This window comes from Oryctolagus cuniculus, chromosome 1, assembly GCF_051225735.1.
Source record: "Oryctolagus cuniculus isolate XC-2025 breed Fujian yellow rabbit chromosome 1, ASM5122573v1, whole genome shotgun sequence".
Classification (NCBI taxonomy): Eukaryota; Metazoa; Chordata; class Mammalia; order Lagomorpha; family Leporidae; genus Oryctolagus; species Oryctolagus cuniculus.
Window position 1 is genome coordinate 236,414,870 of NC_142867.1, and position 23,612 is coordinate 236,438,481.

Here is a 23,612-nt window from a genome sequence, read left to right on the forward strand (position 1 = left end):
CGCGTTGCATCATCTCGGGGCGGCCTAAACCCCGAGGTGACGCAGAACCGTGTCGGCTCTGCGAGACTCCCGGCTTCCCGTGTGACTGCCAGGAAGCCAGGCCCCGTCAGCAGAGGAACGGGGCCGGAGGGCTGTCCTATGCAAAGAGCAGCTGCAGGTCACTAAGAAATGCTCCGGACGGAAAACCCAGGCGACTTTTACACGCGTGGGAAGATGAGCCACAGCAGAGCATGCAGGAGCGGCCCCAGCGCGGCCCCGCGGGCCCCCGACACGCATGCGCCCTCCAGTCTGCCGGGGCACTCCTGAGGGTGCCGTGGACGGCCAAGCCTGGCCCACCCCAGTGCCCAGGGGAGGCGGCGGCAGCGTGCCCCTCCGGGTTCGGGGCGCCCCCTCTGGTGAAGGGAGACTCTGGCAGCTGGGCCGTGTGGCCGTGGACTGTGGGGCAGCTGGGGCTTTCTCTGCAGTGGGCAGCTGTGTGCAGGGGGCGTGGTCCCCGCCCGCGGCTCCCTGGGAAGGGGCGAGTATGTGGTCACGGGGAGGCGGGGAGAGCCTGGGGGCTGTGCTGTGGCCGCTCTGGGATGCTGGCCAGCTCGCCCGCTTTCGTCTGAAAAGACTTCGCTCAGTCAAACAAGATTCTGCTCTTAAAGAATGAGAATTCAGAGGGAGCCAGGCGGACCCGGTGGGGGCCGGTTGCTGGCGGCTGGCGTTCTTCAGGGAGCCCTGGGAACAGGTCCTGCTCCTGGAGGTTTTCAGAGCCGACTCTGTCCTCTGTGGCCGCCTTGTGCCCATTTTACAGGTGAGGAGGTAGAGGCTGCTATATACCTCACCCAGGGGGCTCATCCTCGGCACACACGGGTTGGGCTGGTCCCTCTGCCCTCTGTCTTGCTCCCGGATAGCCCGCGGGTGGACCCAGGGAGCCAGAAGCAGACGGCTGCCCACCTCCTGGAACCTGAGCCCAGGCGTGGGTCTCAGGTCCATCACCTGGACATGCCCAGGCACAGGCAGCGAGGGCTGGGGCATGCCCCCTGCCTGGCCGGGGACCCTGGTGTCTTGTTTCCACCCGGCCCTGCAGATCATGAATTTCTGCCCCCAGCCCCCGCCACCGTTCCCGCCGGTGGCACAGCTGAGCGCGTTTGCCTCTGGGACTCAGAGCCGGGAGGCGGTGGGGAGGGGCTGGGCTCCGTTCCTTCGCTCCTGGCCCGCGGCGCGCCCCCAGCAGGTGAATCGTGGCGCCAGATGCCGGAAGGGAAGGGATGCGCTGGTGCCTGCCTTGGGCTGGACGGCGGGCCGGTTACGTGTGGGTCTGTCGGCTGACCCGAGTGCAGCTGCGTTCTCTAGGTCTCACTGGTCAGCCGCTCGCCACGCCAAGCTGACGCCCCGAGAGTGACGACTAAGGGAGACCGCCAAGTGAGGCCGCAGAGGCCGCGCTGGCCAGGCTGAGATCCTGCAGCTGGGTGGGGGTTCCTCAGGGCTGGGGCTGGGGCGGGCGGAGGGTTCGGGGCGCAGGGGCAGAAGGAGTCGCGGCCTCGACGTCCGGGACCTTGGTCTTTGAGGGACGGGTTTAGCTCGGCCGGGGCCCAGCGTGAGCTGGGGCAGCAGGAGGGGAGAGGAGCAGAGCGAGGCGCTGGGCGTCTGTGACTCCATTTAAATTAGGAAGGTGTGCCGCTGTGCTTACCCTCCCATGCACCCGCCCGCTCATCCATCCTCCTGTCTGTCTGTGCGGAACCCACCTACATCTCAACCTGTTCGCCCATCACTCGCTCATGCATCCGACTGTCAACCCACCCACCCACCTGTTCACCTCGTTAATCCTCCCGTCCAGTGTCCTGGCCTCCATCTATTCCTAACTGCTCTACCCATGCGTCCACTGCGTACCCACCTGCCCGCTCAACCGCCCTCCCATCCAACGATCCATCAATCAACCCACCCACCCGTCCACCCAGCTGTCCGTCTGTCCACCCACCCATCACCCACTCGTCCATCCCCTCTCTGGCCCGCTGAGCTGCCCCCTACCATACCGCTTGGTGTTTGGGGGGTTTATGATCAATGCAGACTCCCGCGCTCTGCGCCAGAGCTCCTCCGAGACCAGGAGTGGCTACACGGCTCCGGCCTCGGCAGTGCTAACCTCGGCGGGCTCCCCCTGCGACTGTCGACTGTGGCTGCGTGACCTCAGCGCCGTCACAGCGAGATGCGCCCGGAGGGGCCGTGGGGCTGGAGCGGCCGGCTCGCGGGAGGGAGCTCAGCTGCGTGCTCGGCCGAGGGAGGTGCACGGGTGGGGAGAGCGGGCCGGTGCCCGTGGCCTTGAAGCGTGAGGCAGCTCTGGCGCGGCCGCGGGAGGCCGAGGGCCCAGGGGTTCCAGGGCGCTGGCCGCGGGCTCGGATTTTCTGCTGCTGCTCCAGAAGCAGCTGTTGCCGGCTGGGCCTGTCCGGCGCGGGGTCTCCGGGCGCTGTCCTTGTTCCCCGCCCTCCAGCCGCTTCCCCTTCAAGGCCCTGCCTGAGCAAGTGCGGCCACGGGGCAGAGCCTCCCTGATGGTTTCTGTGTGGCCCCACACGCTGTGCTCCCCTTCTTCTTTTCCCTATAAAGATTTTATTTATTTGAGAGGCAGAGCTACAGACAGACAGGGAGAGAGGGGTCTTCCATCCCCGGTTCACTCCCCAGATGGTCACAACAGCCAAGGCTGGGCCAGGCCAAAGCCAGGAGCCGGGAGCTTCTTCCAGGTCTCCCACGCGGGTGCAGGGGCCCAGGTACTTGGCCATTTTCCTCTGCTTTCCCAGGTGCATTAGCAGAGAGCGGGACTGGAAGTGGAGCAGCCGGGACTCGAACTGGTGCCTGTGTCGGATGCTGGCACTGCAGGTGGCACGTAACCTGCTGCTGTGTGACAGTGCCGGCGCCTGCTGTGCAGTCCCGGGGCCGTGCAGAGACCGTGCCTGTGTCATTACACGAAGCCATTGCACGGTGGACATTGGGTGACACAGATTTTGTTAATTTTCTGTAAAAGCCGTCTCTGTCGGGGCTGGCGCCTTGGCTCACTTGGTTAATCCTCCACCTGTGGTGCCAGCTTCCCATGTGGGTGCTGGGTTCTAGTCCCGGTTGCTCCTCTTCCAGTCCAGCTCCCTGCTGTGGCCCGGGAGGGCAGTGGAGGATGGCCCAGGTACTTGGGCCCTGCACCCACATGGGAGACCAGGAGGAAGTGCCTGGCTCCTGGCTTCGGATCAGTGCAGTTCTGGCCCGTTTGGAGAGTGAACCAGCAGATGGACGATCTCTCTCTCTCTCTCTCTCTCTCTGTAACTCTGTTTCTCAAATTTAAAAAAAAAAAAAAAAAAAAAAAAAAAGAAAAAAGCCGTCTCTGTCCGCCAGCGACCAGAGAGCGCGGGGAAGACACTGAAAAGGAATTGCAGCCGCTGAGTGTGGGTTTCGACGGCAGGATCAGTTCCTGACGTGAACATCCTGGCCTGGCCTGCGCCGTCCTTATGGGGGGGGGGGTGCTGTGGCCTAGCGGGTAAAGCTGCCACCTGCAGTGCCGGCATCCCATACAGGCGCCGATTCGAGTCCCGGCTGCTCCACTTCCGCCCCAGCTCCCTGCTGTGGCCTGGGAAAGCAGTGGAGGATGACCCAATCCTTGGGCCCTGCACCCACGTGGGAGACCTGGAGGAAGCTCCTGGCTTCGGATCGGCGCAGCTCCAGCCATTGCAGCCATTTGGGGAGTGAACCAGCGGATGGAAGACCTCTCTCTCTCTCTCTCTGTCTCTCTCCCTCTCTCCCTCTCCCCCGCTTCTGTCTCTCTCTCTCTCTCTGCCTCTCCCTCTCAGATTAATAAATCTTTGAAATTGAAGGTGGACCGTGGATCCGAGTGTAATATGTAGAGTTATAAAATAGTGGATACGGGCATCTTTCTTGACCCGAATCAGGCGGAGATTTCTCAGGACACGGACGGCCGAGCTGTGCAGGGTGCAAAGGCGAGCCAGACCTCCTGCCTGGAACTTGGCGCGCTCTTCAGAGGGCGCCGTGGAGAGACCGGAGAGGTAGTGAGGTTGGGATACAATGTTTACAAAACACTCCCCTAGTAAGGGCCTTAGTTAGGAGACACAGTCAGCCTAACTGTAGTTAGGCTACAGTTTCCAAACAGCAGGCAGCTGACGGATTTAAGCCTGGGCAGAAGACGCCCACGTTGGTTCACGGGATCGACGACGGCCGCCGTGCCTGTGAAGAGATGCTTAGCAGCTTAGGTCATCCGAGAAGTAAAAATTAAAACCATACAGTGACGGCATTGCACGCCTGCGCGCTGGCGGGCGAGGCGGGGGGACACGGGCGGGCGCACGGCGCTGGTGGGGGCAGCCTCTTGGGAAAGCAGCGTTTTGTAAAGTTAACCCCCGCCTCGCCCCGGGACACAGCAGTTCTACTTCTAGGCGCTCGCTCACGAGAAGTGGAAGCTGATGGACATGGGGGTGGGGGGACCCCAGCGCCGCTGCATTGTGGGCACAGAGATCACAGCCTGGAGCCCCAACAGCCCGGGCTGCGCCCACTGCAGTGCCTCTGGGCGGGAGTGCAGCTCAGCTGGGAAGGAGAGGGGCCGCAGGTGCAGGGGTCAAAGTGTCCCCTCGGGGCTGACTCGGGATCTGATGCACAGACAGCGGTTCCTGGCTGGCTGGGCAGCGGGGGCCTCCACGCCTGTGTTTGGTGCTGGCGGCAGTGCACTGTCCCCCCTGTCTGCCGCCCTGCCTTTCAGCGGCGGGTCTGTGTCGCGCGTGTGTCCGCGCTCATCGCCTGCTCCTGGCTCGGGCAGTGCCCGGCGCCTGAAGACGTAGCCGCCTCTTCCTCTGCTCGTTGGGGGTGGGCTCCGTCTGCTCCCGTGGGGTCCGTGGGGCCGGGGGCTCCTTTCCTGCTGGTTTACCCACACGGTTGGCACTTGGTCCTGGCTGCTGGCTGCAGTCCTGGCTTTCTCTCTGCGTGGGTTCCCCATGACTGTGGGGCTGGGCTCCGAGACACAGCCGCATCGCCGCCACCAGCTCGGTGTCCCCTCCGGCACGTCCTGTCGGCCGCGAAGTCACAGAGCCCACCTGGGCCAAAGGGGAGGGCAGACTTCGCACCTGGTGGGCCACTGAAATGTCTGCACGTCAAATGGTCTCTGTGTTTTCATAGAATGGGGCAGGTGTTACTTGGGTTTATACTTGGGCAGATTTTTTTTTTTTAATAATGTATTTGGAAGTCAGACTTGCACAGAGAGAGAGAGCGAGAGAGAGAGAGCGAGAGCGCGAGAGCTTCCATCTGCTGGTTCCCTCCCCAGATGGCTGCAGTGGCCAGGACAAAGCCAGGAGCCAGGAGCTCCACCCGGGTCTCCCACGTGGCTGCAGGGGCCCAGGGACCTGGCCATCTTCTGCTGCCTCCCAGGCCACAGCAGGGAGCTGGGCCAGAAGTGGAGCAGCCGGGACTTGAGCCAGTGCCCGTATGGGATGCTGGCGTCGCAGGCGGGGGTTTTGCCGGCTACACCCCAGCGCCGGCCCCTGTGTGGCAGCTTTTCCCGAGTGGACGCCGGGGAGCAGGCAGAGGGCTGCCACGCCCTCCGTGGACGCACCGTTTGTCGCTTTGGTTGGCTTCCTGTCTGTGTTCCCACGAGGATACGTTCGTGCTTCGTGCGCTCTGCCGTGGCCGTCTCTCCCGGCCTGGCCGTCTGCCTCAGCCGCTCCCTGGCCAGCTCCTGCACCCATCTCGGGGCGCAGCTTCGCGGATTTAACCCAAGGGTGTGAACTTTCTCTCCACCCAGCGTGCTTTGGCCATCTCAGCGTCGCCCGCAGGCCATGCAGAACCGTCAGCCTAGGAGGCGGCCTGCTGTAGATGGAGTTCCAGTCCGCCCGTGGTGGCCCTCAGGGCCAGGCCGAGGGGCTCCGCCAGCGGTTGGGACGGGTTTGCGGGATCCGGGTCGTTCTGCGGGATGCAGCCCGCCGGGGAAGGTCTGGGTCTCCTGCACAGCCCAGCTGAGCTGTCTCAGGGCCGCAGAGCCCGCGCCTGCCCCACTGTGCGTCCTTGGCCGGCTGGGGCACGGGGTGGCCGGCCCGGGTCCCCGCTTGCGTGGGAGCGGCCCGCGCGCTCCTGCTTTCCTTTCTTCGAGCGCTGTTCTGAGCGACCGCTCCGGGCCCTCGTCTGCCGCCGTGTGCCAGTGCTGAGTCTGGTCCCTTCCCTGGAGGAGGTGGCCGGCCCGGGAGCGCCCCTGGGCCTGATGCGTGAGGCAGAGGAAGCGGGGACAGCGGAGGGGGGAGCCCTTCCGCGGAGGGGGAGCCCCTCGCCGTGCCCTGGGCCTCTGGCTCTCCTCGGGCTCCGTCACTGACGGCCTCTTGGGTGCTGCTTTGCTCCGGACGAGTCTGAAGGGGGGGAGGGAGGGGCCCAGGTCCGGCCTGGTTGCTGCTACTAACGCCAGGTGCCATTCGGGGCTTCCCCGGGAGTGCCCTGGCCTTCAGCCTGTGTCCCAGCGCCTGCTGCCCTGAGCGAGGTGCTCTTCCGTTGCCTTCTGAGTCCCGAAACTCGACAGGGGGCACACGAGAGGCCCACGGGCCTGGCTCGGCTCAGCAGGGCCGGGCTGTGCTCCTGACGCTGGGGTGCCGGGAGCGCCAGCTCAGGAACGGCGTGGAGCTTTGGGGTGTGCCCGACACCCGGGGGGGCTCAGTAGGCACTGCTGGGTGGGTGCTGCCCCCACAGCAGCCAGGCGGCCCCGGTGACCGGAGCTGCTTGCTGGGGTCCCTCGGGCCCGCGGGGCGGTCTGCTCCGGAGCTGGGTGACCCCTGTCGTGGTCAGGCGCTACCGTCCTCAGCACAGCCTCCTGCTGCCGAGCCTGGGTGCGGCCCCAGGGGCCGCGCTGTGTCCTCAGGGCCTCCCGCTGGCCTGGCGCAGCGGCTCAGCCTCGGCCTTCCCAGAAGAGCGCATCTCACACCTGTCAGTGAGCAGGCCCGGCGCGGTGGGGTCTGGCGCCGGCACAGCGCCCCGGTCCTCCAGCGTGCCGAGGTCGCTCGCCTTTGGGGAACCCCAGAGGCATCGTCTCGTCCCCGGTCAGGCTGTGGGCGCAGATCCCGCCGGCGGTGGCTGGGTGTGCCGGCTTCTGCCGGCTTCGTGTCTTGGCGAGGTTCTGCTCTGAGGAATGCGAGGGAGAGAGAAGCGTGCCAATCAGTAAGGCGCTGGAGGGCGGCGACCACAGCACAGCGGGAGGCCTGGCAGATGCCGTGGAGCCGGCGCGCTGTGCCGCCCGAGGTGGCTCCTGGGCTGCTGCTCCCCCGAGTCCTCTGCTCTGGGGCCGGCCCCCTCTGGTGGCCTGGGCTTGGGCGAGGTGCTGAGTTTTGTCCAGAACGTTCCATGGGTGGCCCTCGACTGTGTTCCCATCTTGTCTTGCTCTCTGTCCTTAGAGACGTGGCCTAGGTCCCCTCTGCAGAAACCCCCCCCCGTCCCTCCGTGGAACCTCGCTGCTGGCGTGGCTCGTGTCACCACTGGGCTGGTGTCTGTTGGTTTCTCACCTGCCGGCCTGAGGCTGCGTGCCCGGGGTGGGGGTGGGGGCTGGTGTGGCGGCTCAGCCCCAGGTGAGACCCCCAGGGCCACCGCCCCTGCTGGGTCACACCCTCTGGGAGCTCTAGCCCTTGTTGGCTCCAGGAAGGACGGCCAGGGAGCGAGGAGCAGCCGCCTGCTCGGCCCGTCGTGGGGGACACAGCGTCTGTTAGCGTCGCTGGCCAGTGTCGGCCAGCGCCCCACCGTGCTGGCCCTGCCTGCTCGAGCCACAGCGCGGTGAAGGGGCCAGACCCGCTCTGGGAGGTGCACCGAGCGGCCTAGTGACAGGGGAGGGGCATAGCGGGCCGGCTTCCCCCACCATGGCTGCCAGCACAGGACGCTGGCTTGGGGGTGCTTGGGAAGCGGCACTGGTGCAGGGAGGCCCTCCTGGTCCGTCAGTGGAGACAGGACGGTGACACCTGCGCGTCGCCAGCCGGGCTAAGATCCGCTGGCAGCTCCGCCCCCTGCGCTCACCATCCACCTCTTCATTTGCTCATTAACTGATTCATCCCCCGCCTGCTCCCCACCCACCCAGCCAGCCAGCCCCCGCCTGTGCACCCACCCAGCCAGCCAGCCCCCACCTGTGCACCCAGCCAGCCAGCCAGCCAGCCCCCACCCAGCCAGCCAGCCCCTGCCTGTGCACCCACCCAGCCGTCCATCCCCCCATCTATGCACCCATCTACCCTCCCCTCCCTCCCTGCACCCATCTGTCTTCCATCCTCCCATCCTCCCACCCAGCCACTCATCCACCCATCAGCCTACGTATCCGTCAGTCCACCTGTCCATCCATCCGTCCACCCGTCAACTCACCCCCCATTTACCCACCCAACCGTCCCTCCATCCATCCTCCCATTCTCCCACATACCCATCCGCCGGTGCCCACCCACACATCTGCCTGCCAACTTCTCAGTCCACCTGTCCTTCCGCCTGTTCAGCCATCTGTCCAGCCAGCCAGCCACCCATCCATCCTCCACTCACCTCTTAACCCTCCCCTTGGGGTGAGCCCCCCCCATGTGCAGAGTCTCATGTTCTATTTCTCTCCATGCTGCCTCTGTGGTACACAGCCCCAGAACCCAGCCACGGCCCCAGAACCCAGCCACGGCTCCCAGAACCCAGCCACGGCCCCAGAACCCAGCCACGGCCCCAGAACCCAGCCACGGCCCCAGAACCCAGCCACGGCCCCAGAACCCAACCAAGTCCCCAGAACCCAGCCACGGCCCCAGAACCCAGCCACGGCCCCAGAACCCAGCCACGGCCCCAGAACCCAGCCACGGCCCCAGAACCCAGCCACGGCCCCAGAACCCAACCAAGTCCCCAGAACCCAGCCACGGCCCCAGAACCCAGCCACGGCCCCAGAACCCAGCCACGGCCCAAGAACCCAGCCACGGCCCCAGAACCCAGCCACGGCTCCCAGAACCCAGCCACGGCTCCCAGAACCCAGCCACGGCTCCCAGAACCCAGCCACGGCCCCAGAACCCAGCCACGGCCCCAGAACCCAGCCAAGCCCCCAGAACCCAGCCACGGCTCCAGAACCCAGCCACGGCCCCAGAACCCAGCCACAGCTCCCAGAACCCAGCCACGGCCCCAGAACCCAGCCAAGCCCCCAGAACCCAGCCACGGCCCAAGAACCCAGCCACAGCCCCAGAACCCAGCCACGGCCCCCAGAACCCAGCCAGGCCCCCAGAACCCAGCCACAGCCCCAGAACCCAGCCAGGCCCCCAGAACCCAGCCACGGCCCCAGAACCCAGCCACAGCCCCAGAACCCAGCCACGGCAGCTCCGAGGTGGGCGGGCGCCTGCTGGTTCCTGTTGCTTCTCCCGCTGCCCTTAGCCCGCTGAGACAGCTCCTGCCTCCTGGGGGTGACGCTGGCCTCAGACCCGCGTCCACGTGTCCCCAGCGCCCGCGCTTAGATGGAAGCGGGGACGCAGCAGCCGGAGGGAGGGTGCCAGGCTGGGCAGGGAGGGACGCCCGGACTCTGTCCAGCCCCGCCCCACACCTTGTACAAGCTGTGGCTTTTCTTAGCTCTGGCGCAGGAGGGCCCTGGCCGGCGACAGGGGTGGCACCGGGCCTGGGAACGGTGCTGTGGCCTTAGCGCGTTGCCACAGAGGCCCGGGAACACACACCGGGGAAACAGCTGGCGCGCAGCCCTCTGCCTTGCGATGGAGAAACCAGGCGGCAGGCGGGCTGCGTCCAGGAGGCCCCAGGTGGTGGCCTCGCTCCCTGCCCGCAGCCGCGCCCGGCTCTGGAAGCCGCTTCTGAGGGCCCGGGGCTCGGCGCTGTGTCATCTCGGCAGGTGCACCGGCGCCTGGCTCCGTCGCCTCTTCCCACGGCCGCGTCCAGGCCAGGCCTGGCAGCTGTACTCGGGGACGGTGGCCCGGCCAGGGCTCTGTCCGCGGCACTGAGCCACCGGAGGGGCCGCCCTGGGTGCTGTATGTGGGTGGGATCTGGGGGCTGGGGTTCTCTAAGGACCAAGGGTCCTCGTGTGCCCCCCCACTTTGCACTGGTTTCCGTGCAGAAGAGGGAAACCCCCGCCCCCGTGTTTCCGACTCAGCTGCAGGCAGGGGCCTGGGCGCTGCAGGCCCCGGGGGACGCGGCTCCTCGCCTCGGGGGCGCCGGGACGGGACAGCAGCCTTGACTTGCTCTCCTGGTCCCCACTGGCAGCTGGCCTGGTGCCGTCCTCTCCTCCCGCCCCCTCCTCACCCGCACCTGCTGCTGTGCCCGCTGCCCACCCGGTCTGTCCTCTGGTTAGGGGCTCGCCTGGACAAACAGCGAGGCCGTGTGGCCGCCCTGGGCCCCCGCCCCCGCCCACAGCACCGAGGCTGCCGGGGCAGCAGCCGGCTGGGAGGAGCCAGCACCCACGGCTCTCCTTCACGCACAGACCTCCCGCCTTTCCAAAGCGTAGGAATTCCCTTCGGAGCGAGCCCCAGCTCGCAGTGAGCTGGTGACCCGCGTGGTACAGGAGGCCCGAGAGGCCAGGGGCGATCCTGCCTCAGCCCAGGAACGGGTGCTGGGGAGAAGTGGACACTGGCTGGGTGCACGGAATGTGTCCTCAGGCTTGATCCAGGTGCCCGGGCGACATGGCCAGGGTCCGTCTCCCTGGACGCTCTCTCTCCGGTCGCCAGGACACGGCCAGCTTTGTGCAGCTCCGGGTTCCCCATCTGTGCTTGGTGCCAGGTGGAGCTTCATTGGCCTGGCCCCGTCTTGGGGACAGGGTGGGCCTGTGCCCTGAGCGGCCGGCGCCTCTCCACACACACCCATACACCAAAATGCCCAGGGTGGCCCCAGGACACTTGCTCTCACCGTGCTGCCATGTTTGAGTCTCCCAGGGAGACTCTGGTGACCTGGGCTGGGCTGTGTTGTCCAGGTCCAGGCCCCTCGGTGGGTACCGGCTGGGCGGCTGGGGTCTTTGAGATGTAAGTGGAGGAGGCACAAGGCAGAGGGCGGCTGCCTTGTGCTGGGGGCAGCTGTCCAGGGACCACCACGGCTTCTCCCCAGCCCTCAGGCCCCCTGCGCTTGCCCTGGACGGAGGGCAGGAACCTTCCGGAAGGGACGAAGGGACACCTGTTCCTCCCTTGCCCTTCGACTCCCCCAGGGTGTGGCTGTCACTGGTGGGTGTTCGGGGCAGTGAGGGGCTGGAGGCCAGCGGCTCGCGGGAGGGGTGCACGGTCACCGCGGCGTGGCGCACTCTGCACGGGTGGTTCTCAGTGGCCGGGTCCCCACGGCCGTCAGCTGTGTCCAGGGTTGCCAGAGCCGCCTGGGAGCCTGGGGTTGCATCGCGGCTGCCCCCTGAGGGTTGGGGTGCACGAGAGCCACGCAGGGGTGGATAAGAAGGTGACCGCGTGGAGGGGGCGTGCGCAAGGCCTGCGCCGGGGGCGGCTGCTGCAGGGGTGGGAGGGGCCGCCTGCGCTCCGTTTGGTGTTCCTCAGTGTGCTGGTGGCAGCAGTGGCCAGGCGGGGGCCGTGCTGGCTTCCAGGCCCCGCCCCCGGGTGCTAACCCCGCCCTCTGTCCTTGCAGCTGAGCCCGCGGATCTGCTGAAGGTTCTAGATTTTCACAACCTGCCTGACGGTGTCACCAAGACCACGGGCTTCTGTGCCACGCGCCGCTCCGCCGCGGGCCCGGACGTGGCCTACCGAGTCACCAAGGATGCGCAGCTCAGCGCGCCCACCAAGCAGCTGTACCCCGGTAAGAGGCGCCGGCTGCCACGCCGGCGGGTGGCCTGGGCTAGGGGCGGGGCCGAGCTGGGAGGGGCCTGGTTCTCAGGGACGCCCTTCCCAGGAGAGCTGTCACTGTCCCCTCCACGCGTGACCCTCCCGCAGTGGACAGGCCAGCCCCAAGTGCAGACGGCAGGTGGGCAAAGCCGCCAGGGGGCGCAAGGCTAAGAGAAACCTCAGGGTCGTGGGACTCGGGGTGCGGGGCGTCGGCCGCCAGCAGCCAGCAGCCAGCAGCCAGCAGCCTGGCCCCTGCGAGACCATGAGAACCGATTGACAGCGCTAGCCCCCGCTCCTGACGATGACCCCGGAGCTGCGGGATGCAGTGTCCAGGCGCCCTGTGGGGTGGCCGCGGGACAGTAGGGCCCCGGCCCCACCCCCACGCCCTGGCTCACCCGGCCCCGCGCAGTGAAGCCGGCGATTGCCCAGCTGTTCACCCTGCGTGGGCGTGGGCCGTGGGCCGTGGGGCGTGGGCCGTGGGCCGTGGGCGGCTCCCTCCGATCTCTGAGATGGGGACCGGGAGCCCAGCTCTGTGAGCCGTGGTCCGGGAGGAGCCCCGCGGTGCCTGGGATCCCGTGTGCCCCCGCCACCAGGGGCCTCTCCCCGGCCCGCCCAGCCGCTCCCTCAGCCTCCTGGGAGCCCGCGTGGTTGGGGGGGTGTCTCCCCAGCCTGGCCCCCCACGGCCCAGCCTCCTGCCGAGCCCCCCTTGGGCGCCGGGGTCACCCTGGCTCCCCGATTCTGGCTCTGGCTCGTGGATGCCAGCTCACCAGTGAGGAGGCGCCGACCCTCAGCCCCTCGGCCTCCCAGCCCCCGTCTGCTTTGGGCTGCGAGTCCCCTCTGCCCCTGCCGACTTGAGGGTCTCCCGTGGGGGCAGGGTCTGCCGGGGCGGTTTGCTCTCTGGCTGGGAAGTGCTGAGCGAGCTGCCACTTCTCTATGGCCCGCAGGGCCCCGCGCCGCCACCTTGGGGGGTGGTCCTCTGACCGCGAGTGCCTGCCGTCCCCCAGGGTGCACAGTGTCCACGGGCACCTGGAGGTCCCTGCCGGCCACGTGGTGGCAGAGGAAGGGCGGTGTGGGCCCCAGACCCGGTGGAGCATGGTCCAAGGGACGCCCTTGCCCGGAGACCGGGAGAAGCCCCCCAAGCCGGTGCCGGGACCTGGGTCCTGGTGGGCGCCCAGCGTGGGGCTGGGTGGGCCTTTGTGAGCTTTGCCTGGCTTGGTCCCCTGCTCACAGCCCTGACTGGCCGGGCAGTAACCTGTACCTCCCCCCACGTGGACCCCAAGTCCTGTGTCCCGTGCAGGGGACAAAGCCGCCTGTGGTGTGGGCGCCAGGTTGTGCCATGAGCGGGACAGACATAAACCCTGCATCCCGCGCACGGGGGCGGCCGAGGCCCACAGGTCAGCCCCGCCCAGTGAAGGCCGGACCTTGGGGGTCCCCGCCCTTGGGAGCAGGGCGGAGGCCAGACCCCCCAGGCGGGAGTCATCTGGCCTGGCTCAGCCTGGCCTCTGCTGTGCGCCTGGCGGCCAGGGAGCTTGACTCCAAGCCCCGCCTTTCCCGACCCACAGTTCCCAGGGCCCCAGATCTGGGGTGGGGGTGGGTTCAGAGAGGCCCCCAGGGCTATCGTGCTCCCCTGCGGTGGGCACAGCCTGCAAGGTAGCACCAGCCAGGGGCCCCGAGGGGCAGGCCTGGCCGTGTGCAGGGAGCTCAGGCACGGCTTGATCAGAGCGCAGAGGGAGGTGGATGGCTGGCAGAGGGCGGTGGACGGCTGTGCAGTGCCTGGGCTGCAGAGGCGGCCGGGGCGTCGTGCTGTTTGGTCCGCAGAGGGTGGTGGCTGGGCGTGCGCAGGGGCTTCCCGGGGCGTCTCATCTCCGTGCCCTCCCGCAGCGTCTGCGTTCCCCGAGGACTTCTCCATCCTGACCACTGTGAAAGCCAAGAAGGGCAGCCAGGCCTTCCTGGTGTCCATCTACAATGAGCAGGGCGTCCAGCAGGTCGGCCTGGAGCTCGGCCGCTCCCCCGTCTTCCTCTACGAGGACCACACGGGGAAGCCGGGGCCCGAGGCCTACCCCCTCTTCAGGGGCATCAACCTGTCGGACGGCAAGTGAGTGGGGGCGGGAGCCCGGGGAGCCCGGGGAGCCCCGGGGTCGGTCTTGGTTTATGCTCTGTGGCTCTGGGGCATCTCCCGTGCCTGCTGGCCCTCCGGTCTCTGGTTGGGAAATGCACACAGTGCGCCCGGTGCTAGCCTCCGCGTGCCAGGCCGGGTGGAGGGGTGGTGTGGCCTCCCCGGCACGTTCCGGAAAGACCTGAAGGTGCTGGGTCCCCACGCTGGTGGCCCGGAAGCCCCCTCTTCCGCGGCCGCCGATGCGTCTCCAGGACGGGACTCCCGGATTCCCGTTCGGATTTTGGTCCGTGCGCACGAGACTGGCGCTGGCCCCGGCGGCCCCTCCTGTGCCTCGTGACACAAGGGACAGCCGTGGACCGGTCCGCTCCGGGCGTCTCACTGCAACGTCCCGTGGTGCCGGGGTTCCGACGCCTGCCCGAGGCTTCTGGGCCCTGCACGGCGGAGCTGGGGTTCACGCCCTGGCCCCGCTGACCCCACGGCTCTGTTCTGCCTGTGCCGGGAGGGGCTTCCTCCCTGTCGCAGCACGAGGCCGCTGGGCTGGCGCTCCGTGGTGCAGGCCCCCGCTCCACCCCCGGGCTGTCCCTTCCTCTGCAGGTGGCACCGGATCGCTCTCAGCGTCCACAAGAAAAACGTCACCTTGATCCTGGACTGCAAGAAGAAGGTCACCAAGTTCCTGGACCGCAGTGACCACGCCATCATCGACGTCAACGGCATCATCGTGTTCGGGACCCGCATCCTGGATGAGGAAGTGTTTGAGGTGAGCGGGGACGTGTCCTGGCCGGGGACTAGCAGGTGCTCTCGTGGCCCGTGGTACTGCCACTGTGGCCCGCTGGATGGAGAGGCCAGACCGGGCCACACTGGAAATGACGCAGGCCGGCGCCTGACCACCGACACTTCTGGAAACTCCCAGCAGGCTTCTGGCTCCTGCTCCCGAGGGGCCATGCTGGGAAGGCACAGCCGCCCTCCTGTGGCCATGGGGACAGAGCGGGGCTGGGTCCCGGGGTATTCTGGTCGGTGGTGCTCTGGCCGTGTGTCACGGGGGACCCGGCTGTCCCGTGGGGCGTCTGGGGAGTGGGAGCCTGAGTGGAGCGGACGCGGGGCCCCAGCTTCAGCCCGCAGTGGGGGTGCTTGGTCAGGGAGCCGCTGCCAGGTGGCCGTGCGGGCTGAGACGCCTGCAGCGCTTGTCCTCTGGGCCTGGGTTGAGTGGCAGCCAGGAGCCCGGCCGTCTGGCTCTGCATACCTGTTTGGGCTCCGTGAACGAAGCGTGTTTGCAGACGTGGTGTCTGAGCGTGTCCTGCTCTCGCCCGGCCTCCCCCCGCCGCGCCTCCCCAGTGCACAGCCACGGGCCTCTCACCTGGGCGGCCCGGGACCCCCACACCATGCGTGGTGTCGAGGCAGTCCCGGCGCTGCCGACACACCGCGGAGACCGCACCTGCTTCCCGCACACCCGCGTGGGCGCCGGTACCCGGGCGAGGATGAGGGCGAGCCGGGGGCTGTGGCCTTGTGCAGAGGGGAATTCCCAAAGGACCCTCTTCTTGCGCAGTTGTCACAGGGACCCCCGCCGTGGCCGGGCGGGTGTGGAGAGGGGTGAGCTGCGGGGAGGCCGGGGAGCTGTGGGTCTGGCTGCCGGCACACGCAGCCCGGCGGGGGCTCTGCAGGCCGGGCTGGCTCTGGGCCCGGTGGGCACGGCTGCCTTTGTGACCCGTGGAGTCCAGCTCTGGGTGGGCTCCTGCCCTTGAGACCAGGGTGGACCTGCTGGAGGACCGGCTTCCTGGGCCGAGTAGGGAGGGTGTCTGCAGGGGAGGCCCGAGGCCGGGCGGCCGCCTCACCGGGCAGTGGCTTCCCCGCGCCGTGCCACGTCCTTGTTTCTAGGACCCTTTTGTGCCTCGTGTGCACAGATTCGGGAAAAAGCTTGGTCTTGCCTTTAAGAAATTGGGGCCCTAGAGGAGACAGCGCGTCCTCGACTCTCCCTGGGCGGGGAAGGAGGACGAGCCCGCTGTTGCCGGGAGCGCCGGCTCCAGTCCCGGCCCCGCCGCTCGGCTCGGGTGAGCCGTGTACCTGAGTCTGTCTTCCCATCTGGGAAATGGGGGCGGGGACCGTGGCTCCTCCCCTTTTGTGTGTGTGCACGCTTGAGGCGTACAGGAGATGCCTGTGCAGGGCATACAGCAGGCATCGCATACAGCAGGCATCCCATAATTGCTGAGGGGTTCCCAGGAGGCCACTTTCGCCAACTTCTGCAAGGAACGCTCTGTGTTCCGGCAGGTTCTGAGGTGTGGGGCTGCGGAGGGTGCTCTGGGGTGGGGGGGCTGCCAGGGGGCTCCCTCCTGCGAACCGCGCGTCCCCAGCCCCGCGTGTCCCCAGCCCCGCGCGTCCCCAGCCCCGCGCGTCCCCAGCCCCGCGCGTCCCCAGCCTCGCGCGTCCCCAGCCCTGCACGGCCAGCGTCCGGGTCTCTGCTGGCACTCGCTCGCCCAGCTTGGGTTCTGCTGCCTCCAGACAGTGTTTGGGGCACTGGGGTTTCCCGGGCGTGTGCCCCGCAGAGCCCCTCCTTGGTGGGGGAGCCCCTCCCCCCTGGGCGATTCCTTCTGAGCCCCAACTCATCTGAGCTCTGGAGGCGGCTGCAGGGTGGGAGTGGGCGGGGCGTTGGGGCGGAGCCGGGCCTTGGGGAGGACCCTTGTCTGGGGGGAGCCCAGCAGGAGGAAGGGTGGAGGAGGAGGGCGAGCCAGGGCTCAGGGCGCAGGCAGCCAGCAAGGGCTGGGCCGGGAGCCAGAGGCGCACCGAAGCCGTTTGAAGGCGTTTGAGGTTGCAGGGGCCACGCGGCCAGCGGGCGGGAGGGGCGAGGGCGGCAGGTGCCAGCGGCTGGCGGCGCCCTGGTCTGCCTGCCCGGGGCTCAGCCACTGGCGAAGCCAAGCCGGTGACCTCAGCCCGGCCTTTTCCAGGGCTGGCTGGCCCGGTGAGCTGTTCTTTCCAAGAGCTGCCTCCCGGGACTGGAGCAGGGCCCTGGCCCAGCCGCCTCTCTTGCTTCCCAGGCCGTGCCTCGCCAGGCGGCTGTGCTGGGCCGGGGCGGGGTGGGGGGAGCCTCAGCCGGGGAGGAGCGGGCTCAGGGTGCCCTCCGGGGTGGCTCAGGGTGGACCCACGGACAGTGAGGTGACTGCCACGCACCACCGGAGGCCTAACGGGCGCCGGGGAGGTGCGGATCTGTGACATTTCGGAGGGAGAGGGGACAGTGCCAAGCTGCTGCCACCACACGGGAGCTGCCTCTGTTTCTGTCCCTCGCCCCGGCCCGGGGCTCTGCCACCTTTGTCGTCCGTGGAAGGCAGCCAGGGCTGGCATGGCAGGCTGGCCGGGCCCTGGCCAGTGGCATCGGCAGCGGGGCAGGGTCCCTGCTCCTGCCCGAGCCGCTGTCCTGGGTGACTCGAGCGGCAGAGGCCTGGGTGGCTCAGTGCCGACACCCGTGCAAGCCCCCGGATCCCGACTTAGAGCTGGGTGAGGCCGGTGGGCTCTGGGCTGCGGCCTCAGCTTTGCCTGTTTCGCTGGGAGCTTCCTTGGGGAGCCCTGGGGCGACGGGGCCCTGCTGTCTGCCTGGGTTTCTGGGTGCCCACGGCCGGGCCGGGTCCTCCTGTGGGGTTGGGGCCGCAGGTGCACGGCCAGGTGTGGCAGGGCCCCGCCCCCTCTGCAGGCTGCAGGGCAAGCCCCGCCTGCCTCCCTCGGCTTGCGCCCCACCCTCGGCCTCCTTCCTCCCCGGCCTCCCCTCTTCTCCGGGGTCTCTGCCCCCGAGTCTCCTGTGAGGACCCTGGCCTTGGCTTCGGGGCCCGGCCTGAATCTGTTCTCACCTGAGACCCTCAACATGGTGCTGTGTGAGCAAGGCCACACCCCCAGGTTCCGGGTTGGGGGGCGGGCACGGCTTCTGCCCCGGTGGGAGGGGCGCCTCCCATCAGTTCTGCAGGGCCTGCGTGCTTAGGAGGGGTCTCAGGCAGGGGTGCCGCGTGGGTTTGCAGGGGTGCGGGCTGCTGCGTGGCTGGCTGAGGTGGCCTGGGCTGGGCGGCCCAGGCCAGTGGGGCTGAGCGCAGGGCCGGCCTGGGGTGCCAGCCTGCGGTGGCCTCCTCATCTCCAGCTGGGCCGTGGACGGGCACGGGCCCGGCTCCCATGTGATGCGGCTGTGTAGTGGGCGGGGCTCTGGCTTGGGTGGGGTTGCTGGTGGCGCGTTGGGGGACCTGACAGGAGAGGGGCAGAGAGAAAAGCATACAGGTGGGTGGGGCCTGCCTCTTCCCGCCCGCGTGGGGCCCAGAGGGCGTTGGGTTTGTTCCGTGGAAGCTCTGAGCCGCGGGGCTGACATCATGCTGGAAGCCGGGCCTTGCCGGTAACATCACACGGCGCCCGGCGGCTCTGCTCTGTGCGTCCCCCGAGGAGGGGGTGCGGCGGGGGCCCGGGAAGGAGGCCTTGCTGGGCGGTCAGCGGGGGGAGGGCAGGGTGTTGCCCGTGGCCTGAGCCTGCCCTCCGCCAGGGGCTGCCCTGTGTCTGGTGGGCAGGGCGTCCTGCACAGGGCACTGGCGTCCAGGCCTGACCTGGCCAAGCCCCCGCCTCATGTCCCTCACCTTGGCTTGTGCTGAGCACGGAGGGGACAAGCCAGGCGCAGCCTTGTGCCCGGCCTCACCCTGCTGCCTGTCATTTGGAAGGACAGCTGTCCTTGTGCTCTCTGGCCGCGCCGAGGAGGGCAGTGGTTTGTTCCTGCGGCAACCAGGCCGGCACTGGCGTCACCCCTGCCCTACTGCCGGGGCAATTCCCGAGGGGCGCCGGGGTTCAGAGGACTGGTAGGGGGAGGAGCCGGGACTCAACTCTGTCACCTGCCAAGTGCCCTGTGTTGGGCGCAGCTGTGGGCGTGCGACGGGGCCTCCTTTGTGGGGGGCCAGGACAGAGACCAGCAGGGAGCTCTTTCCTGTCCCCTCCCCACCCCCTTCTTCCTGTCCCCCTCTTCCCCATCCCCTCCCCCTCCTCCCTGTCCCCCTCCTCCCTGCCCCCTCCTCCCTTCCCCCTCCCCTTTCTCCCTCCCTCTTCCCCATCTCTCTCCCTGTCCCCTCCCCCATCCCCCTCCCCCCTCCTCCTTGCCCTCTCCCCATCACCCCTCCTCCTTGCCCCCTCCCCATCACCCCTCCTCCCTGTTCCCCTCCCCCACCCCCTCCCTGCCCCCTCCTCCCTGCCCTGTCTCCCGTTCTCCCTGTCCCCTTGCCCAACCCCTCCTCCTTGTCCCCTCCTTCCTGTCCCTCTTCTCCCTTCCCCCTCTGCTATCCCTTTCCCCCTCCCTCTCCCCTTTCCTCTCCCCCTCCCCCTCCTCCCTGCCCCTCCTTCCTGCCCCATCCCCCTTTCTCCCTGTCCCACCCCCCAAACTCCTCCTCCTTGGCTCCTTCTCTCTTCCCCCTCCTCCCTGTCCCCTTCCCCAACCCCCCCTCCTCCCCATTCCTCTACCCCATCCCCTCCCCCACCCCATCCCCTCCTCCCTGACCCCTCCCCTGTCCTCTCCCCCCATCCCCTCCTTCCTGTCCCCCTGCCACCCCTGCCCCCAGGCCCTGGCCCTTCTCACTTTCCCGAGCCGCTGATTCTCAGGGACTTCTCCCTGGTCTGGGGGGGGGATCCTGGACCATGGGGACTGGGGGATCCTGGACCATTGGGACTGGGGGATCCTGGACCATGGGGACTGGGGGGGGGGGATCGTGGACCATGGGGACTGGGGGATCCTGGACCATGGGGACTGGGGGTTGTTCCTGGACCATGGGGACTGGGGGTTCCTGGACCATGGGGACTGGGGGATCCTGGACCATGGGGACTGGGGGTTGTTCCTGGACCATGGGGACGGGGGGATCCTGGACCATGGGGACTGGGGGATCCTGGACCATGGGGACTGGGGGTTCCTGGACCATGGGGACTGGGGATCCTGGACCATGGGGACTGGGGGATCCTGGACCATGGGGACTGGGGGGGGATCCTGGACCATGGGGACTGGGGGGGGTTCCTGGACCATGGGGACTGGGGGTATCCTAGACCATGGGGACTGGGGGGGATCCTGGACCATGGGGACTGGGGGGTCCTGGACCATGGGGACTGGGGGTCCTGGACCATGGGGACTGGGGGATCCTGGACCATGGGGACTGGGGGGTCCTGGACCATGGGGACTGGGGGGGATCCTGGACCATGGGGACTGGGGGTCCTGGACCATGGGGACTGGGGGAACCTGGACCATGGGGACTGGGGGATCCTGGACCATGGGGACTGGGGGGGTTCCTGGACCATGGGGACTGGGGGTTCCTGGACCATGGGGACTGGGGGATCCTGGACCATGGGGACTGGGGGATCCTGGACCATTGGGACTGGCCTTCCAGAGAGTCTGTCCAGCTGCTCACGGGCCACGCCCCTCCGGGCTGTGTGCCCCAGCAGATCCTCCAGGAAGGCCGGGGGCACCAGGCAGCCCGTGTCAGCCCGTGGAGGCGTGGGGCTGTTGAGGGGATGGGGCCCCTCTGCCAGGCTGCCCTGTGTCCCGTGCCGTGTGTGCCTGCCCTGCTGGCCGCCCGCCTCTGCTGGCTGCACCGGGACTGTTTGGCTGCAGCTCCACACTGGACTGTTCTCCCGCGCTCCCCCAGACCCACACGTGCGCCTGCGCTGCAGAGGCCGGGTGTGGGTACAGCCACGACCTTGGCCTGAGCGGCCTCATGGCCTCCTCGTGTGAGGCCACCAGTGTGGCTGGAGGAGGGCCCTTCCCTGGGCACGGGCCCCTGGTGCAAACTCCACCCACTCCGACCAGGACCCCTGTGCTGGGGGCGGAGACGGCACAGGGTGTGTTTCCGGTGCAGAATCAGAGCGCCAGTCACACGCGTGCAGGCTGCAGGAAGGCGGCGAGAGGGCAGAGACTGCGTGTGAGCCCACGAGCGATGCCGCGGGAGGTCACGCGGGAGGTCACGCGTGCCGTCTCGGTGCTGTCGGGGCCCTGTGATCCGGGTCTGGGAACTGTGGACGCACTGGGGGCTGAGCCTGGGCAGAGGAAGCGGGTGCAGTGGTCGCTGGCCCCGGCGAGCCTCCCCAGGGTGCAGCTCCCAGCACCTCCCTGGCCTGCAGCGGGGCTGGGCTCTGCCACCTGTGCTGCCCACCCCAGGTGCACCACAGGCGTCTTCTGGTGCGTCAGTGTCGGGGGGCGGATTCGTTCCCCGGGGCCATGAGGCTTGTTGGAGCGGCACCAGCGACAGTGGGAGTCAGGGTGGTGGTGACGATGGCACTGGTGGAGGTGATGGTGGTGATGGAGGTGATGGTGGTGATGGAGGTGATGGTGATGGAGGTGGTGATGGAGGTGATGGTGGTGTTGGTGGTGATGGAGGTGATGGTGATGGAGGTGATGGTGATGGAGGTGATGGAGGTGGTGTTGATGGAGGTGATGGAGGTGATGGTGATGGAGGTGATAGTGGTGATGGAGGTGATGGTGGTGGTGATGGTGGTGATGGTGATGATGGTGATGGTGATGGAGGTGATGGTGATGGAGGTGATGGTGATGGAGGTGATGGTGGAGGTGGTGGTGGTGATGGAGGTGATGGTGGAGGTGATGGAGTTGATGGAGGTGATGGTGGTGGTGATGGTGGTGGTGGTGATGGTGATGGTGATGGAGGTGATGGTGATGGCCCTGGCGGAGGTGATGGTGATGGTGGAGGTGACGATGGTGATGGTGACGGAGGTAATGGTGGTGGTGGTGATAGAGGTGATGGTGGTGATGGAGGTGATGGTGATGGAGTTGATGGAGGTGATGGTGATGGAGGTGGTGATGGTGGTGATGGTGGAGGTGGTGGTGGTGATGGAGGTGATGGTGGTGATGGTGATGGTGATGGAGGTGATGGAGATGGCCCTGGCGGAGGTGATGGAGATGGCAGTGACGGTGGTCGCATGGTCGTGGTCATGGTGGTGATGGAGGAGGTGGTGATGGTGATGGCCCTGGCGGAGGTGATGGTGATGGTGGAGGTGACGATGGTGATGGTGATGGTGACGGAGGTAATGGTGGTGATGATGATAGAGGTGATGGCAGTGACGGTGGTCGCATGGTCGTGGTCGTGGAGTTTGCTGTCGCTGTGGGCCATGTTCTGGAAGAGTTGCCCCCTCCAGGCCCTGGGACACTCCCAGGGGAGGGCCTTACCACGAGTGGACGTCTGGAGGAGCGAAGCCGCACGTTTCTGTCCTCACAGCCAGTGACGGACAGCCGCGGTGCCCAGGGCCTCGCCCCTGTGCCACTCTCCCGCCGGTGGCGTTGCCCAGGCTGTGCCTGGCCGGCTTCGTGGAGCTCGGCACAGGTGTCTGGTGGGATGGTCCCTGCAGGCTGCCCAGGGGTCCACGTGGGGGGGCGGGGCAGCTGTCAGTGCGAGAAGTGTGGACCCTGGCCTTGAGGTCCAGGCCCCTGGGGGTGGGCAGCCCACACGGCGCCCACCCTTGCTGCTGCCGCCCCGTCCCCTCTCCAGGTTGCCGAGCTGGCTCTTGGGACGTCTGGCCGGCTCCGAGGGCTGCACAAGGCTGTGGCCGGCTCGTCCCCCTTCCGCTCACCTGCCCTGTGGCAGAGACGTGGGTGTGGCGTCCCCTGGTCCCACCCCCAGCACAGGTGCGAGCAGGCTCAACCCCAGACCGCTGTGGCCAGTGGCTGCAGGTGAGAAGTGGCCCGAGGCGGATGCGGCTGGTCAGCGCGCACACCAGCACAGGGCGCCCGGCGGGGACAGCAGGACGTGGTCTGACCGTCTGGAGATCTGACCGCTTGCGTGGATCGCATTCCACTCATCCTCGGGCCCCGGGGGCACCCTGGAAATCGTGGGCCTCGTGGTTCGGCCCCCTGTGGCTTCTGGCACTGTTTGTCCATTTCTCCTGGGTGAAAACAGCCGAGTGAGGTTTGAAAGGTTTCTCTTGAGACCAGGCTGTTCCCGCGTGCCCCGTGCAGAGAAGGGAGGCGTGGCGCGCTCAGCCGGCACGGGGCTCCCCTCGGACGGGAGCCCACCGGGGCCCCGGCTGCCCGGCACCGCCCGCAGCTCCACCTCCCCTGTCCCGTGACGGCGTGCCGGGGCGCGACCGTGCGCTGGGCAGCCCCGGGACCCTCCCGGCCACAGGTGCCTGCGGTGTCTGCATGGGGCTGGCGGTGGGGAGGGGTGGTTTGTGGCCCACGCCTGCGGGCAGCGGGGACCCCGTGCTGCCTCCTGGGTTGGCTCCCGGGACGATGCTTGCTCCGCTGTCTCTGTTGCCCAGTGAGGTGCCCTGGCCGCAGCTGGCTGACAAGTCCACAGAGGAGCGGTGCTCGGCCGGGATCCCCGTGCCGCCTGGTTGGGTTGGGGGTGGAGGGGCGGTGGTTGTGGTGGGCCGGCTTCCCCCCACCCCGGGCAGGACTGAGTGGGAGGGGGAACGCAGAGCGAGGTGGCGGCGGGCGGGTGCTCACGGCCAGGCCGGGTGGCCAGGCCGCCGGGCCCCGGGGGGGCAGAGCTGTCTCCGAGACTTGGCAGTTGCTCCGCTTGCAACGGAGACAAAGCCTGGCTGGAACCCCCCGCCGGCCAGGGCAGGCAGACTCCCCGCAGGAGCCGAGGTGGCAGGCCTCGTGCCGTCCGCCGTGAGGGATTCGGGCCGGCCTGGGTGATGGCGCTGCGGCTGTGGTCTGCGGTACTGACCGGTAGCCATGGTGGCGGAGGCTTCTCGGGGCCTGGCAGGGCCCCACTCACCTGGTGGGGCCGACAGCAGGTGTGCGGGAGGCGAGAACGGGATGACGGGAG

The 23,612-nt window shown here is 68.1% G+C and overlaps 1 protein-coding gene across 2 annotated transcripts in view; it reads left to right on the top strand.

Moving 5' to 3' along the window:
- COL5A1 (collagen type V alpha 1 chain) overlaps nucleotides 1-23,612 on the top strand; it is a 102,733-nt gene that overhangs the window by 12,709 nt on the left and 66,412 nt on the right. For both annotated transcript variants that reach the window (XM_070066680.2, XM_070066679.2), the window contains exons 2-4: nucleotides 11,539-11,706; nucleotides 13,614-13,827; nucleotides 14,443-14,605. In XM_070066680.2, coding sequence (XP_069922781.1) covers nucleotides 11,539-11,706; nucleotides 13,614-13,827; nucleotides 14,443-14,605 — 545 coding nt within the window. The remainder of the gene's footprint in view (nucleotides 1-11,538; nucleotides 11,707-13,613; nucleotides 13,828-14,442; nucleotides 14,606-23,612) is intronic.